This window comes from Henckelia pumila, chromosome 1, assembly GCF_033568475.1.
Source record: "Henckelia pumila isolate YLH828 chromosome 1, ASM3356847v2, whole genome shotgun sequence".
Taxonomy (NCBI): domain Eukaryota; kingdom Viridiplantae; phylum Streptophyta; class Magnoliopsida; order Lamiales; family Gesneriaceae; genus Henckelia; species Henckelia pumila.
In genome coordinates, this window is record NC_133120.1 from 50,638,181 (window position 1) to 50,640,285 (window position 2,105).

General features: G+C 44.0%; 1 protein-coding gene across 1 annotated transcript; it reads left to right on the forward strand.

The window, feature by feature from the left end:
* The first annotated feature begins 234 nt into the window (after window positions 1–234).
* On the forward strand, window positions 235–854 carry LOC140862382 (uncharacterized). Its single transcript, XM_073265406.1, has 2 exons — window positions 235–682; window positions 754–854. The coding sequence occupies exons 1-2, from the start codon at window positions 235–237 to the stop codon at window positions 852–854; spliced, it is 549 nt and encodes a 182-aa protein (XP_073121507.1).
* Window positions 855–2,105: the final 1,251 nt, after the last annotated feature.

The window sequence follows — 2,105 nt, forward strand, 5'->3', positions numbered from 1 at the left end:
AAGCATGATTTGATTGAGATATGAACTGTTTTCACGCATTGATCTGAGTTCCATCTATCGAATTGGGAAGATGATCAGAGGTTCGTGACACTGAAATGGTGAGTGTGTATTGTATTATCCGTGTTCTAACCCCTGTCAATTTAGATGGGTACTCGAAGAAGGCTAGACATGAATACTCCACCGATTATTCCTACGACATAAACTCCTCCGGTTATGACTCCTCCGGTGGTATAGATGGATGACACGATCACGCCTATGGAAGCCTTACTGAAGAGGTTCCAATCTTTTAGGCCGCCGTATTTGAATGGGAAGGAAAATCCGGTCGATTGCGAGAGTTGTTTGGAAGATATTGATCAGCTCTTTGAGTCGCTTGACTACTCGGATGACCGCAGAACGAGACTGGTAATTCATCAACTTCAGGGAGTGGCAAAGAGTTGGTGGATGACTATCAAAAGAGCCAAAGAGAATAAAGGTACGACAATTACTTGGGCACTTTTTAGAACAGAGTTCTATAAGAGATTGTTTCCAGTTTCCTATCGAAAGGATAAAGGTGCCGAGTTTGAAAATTTGAGGCAAGGTAGTATGAGTATCGAGGACTATGTTGCGAAGTTTGACAGTTTATTGAGATTCGCTCCGCATATTGCCGACAATGAGGAGGCAAAAGCAGACCAGTTCATTAACGGTTTGCACCCTGACATCTTTATTCTGGTGAATACTGGGAGGCCAGATAACTTTTCTGATGCAATGGATCAGGAAAAGGGAGCAGAAGCGGGACTGATGAGGAAGAGGGGGAATCAGTACCAGCCTCAACAGCAACAGCAGAGGCAGTATCAGAATCAACCGCCGATGAATGAGGGTAGTAGCAGTGGTGGTAGCAAGAAGAACTATTTCCGTCCCAAAGGGAAACAGTTCAAGAAGTCGGGAAGCACTTCTTCGAGCTCGAGTGGCTCGAGACAGTTTAGTTCTGGATAGGGTTCAGGATCTTCTGGAGCTTTGTGTAATAGGTGTGGAGGACGACACTACAGCGACCAGTGTAGGGGAATCTTTGGGAACTGTTACATCTGCCAGCAGACAGGGCATTATGCCAGACAGTGTCCACAGAAAGCTTCTGACTAGACTCGGAGTGGAAATACTTCTCGACAGTCATCTCAGCCTGGGAGACAGGCTACTGCAGTTCACTCGTTCCAACCTCAGCAGCAGAACCGTCAGGGAGGTAATCAAAGTTTGAACCAACCTCCTAGACAGCAGGCGAGAGTGTATGCTCTGAATGAGGATCAGGCTCAGGTTGCACCTGATGATGTTATTGCAGGTAATTGTATGATCTTTGATTATCCTGCTAATATTTTGATAGATACAGGTGCTTCTCACTCTTTCATATCTGAGAAATTTGTGTCGATGCATGCCTTGCCTTTTGAGCCTTTACCTGCTGTAGTTGTTGGTACTTCACCTTTCGGTGGAGGAATTGTTTCGAAGAATTTTGTTAGAAATTTTGGATTGAGTTTTGAAGGAAATTTGATCGAGTTCGACTGTATTGTACTTGGTTTGTCTGACTTTTACTGCATAGTTGGCATAGATGTTTTGACTAAGTACAGGGCTACAGTAGATTGTTTTCAGAAGATAGTCCGTTTCAGACCAGAGATGTCAGATGAATGGAGATTCTTCGGTAAGTGTTCTCGTTCGAAAATTCCTTTGATATATGTCTTATCTATGACTAGATTATTACATAGAGGAGCCGAAGGATTTCTTGTTTATGCGATCGATATTCTGAAGTCTAGCCCTGAGTTGAACGATATACCAGTGGTTAGAGAATTCCATGATGTGTTTGCAGATGAAATTCCGAGATTGCCGCCGATTAGGGAGATGGAATTTAGCATTGACTTGACGACAGGTACTCAGCCAATTTCAAAAGCTCCGTACCGAATGGCTCCGATCGAATTTAAGGAACTGAAGGAGCAGTTGGAAGACTTGATTTCCAAGGGATACATTCGACCCAGTATATCGCCTTGGGGTGCTCCTGTCCTGTTTGTTAGAAAGAAAGATGGCTCGACACGTCTCTGCATTGACTACCGCCAACTGAATCAGGCGATAGTTAAGAATAGGTATCT

What these genes read in the sequence shown, in the direction of transcription:
- LOC140862382 (XM_073265406.1), top strand. Translation starts at nt 235, where the DNA reads ATGGATGACACGATCACGCCTATGGAAGCCTTACTGAAGAGGTTCCAA. An exon ending in AGCAGACCAGTTCATTAACG is followed by an intron (nt 683 to 753) that starts GTTTGCACCCTG and finishes GCAATGGATCAG; the next exon opens with GAAAAGGGAGCAGAAGCGGG.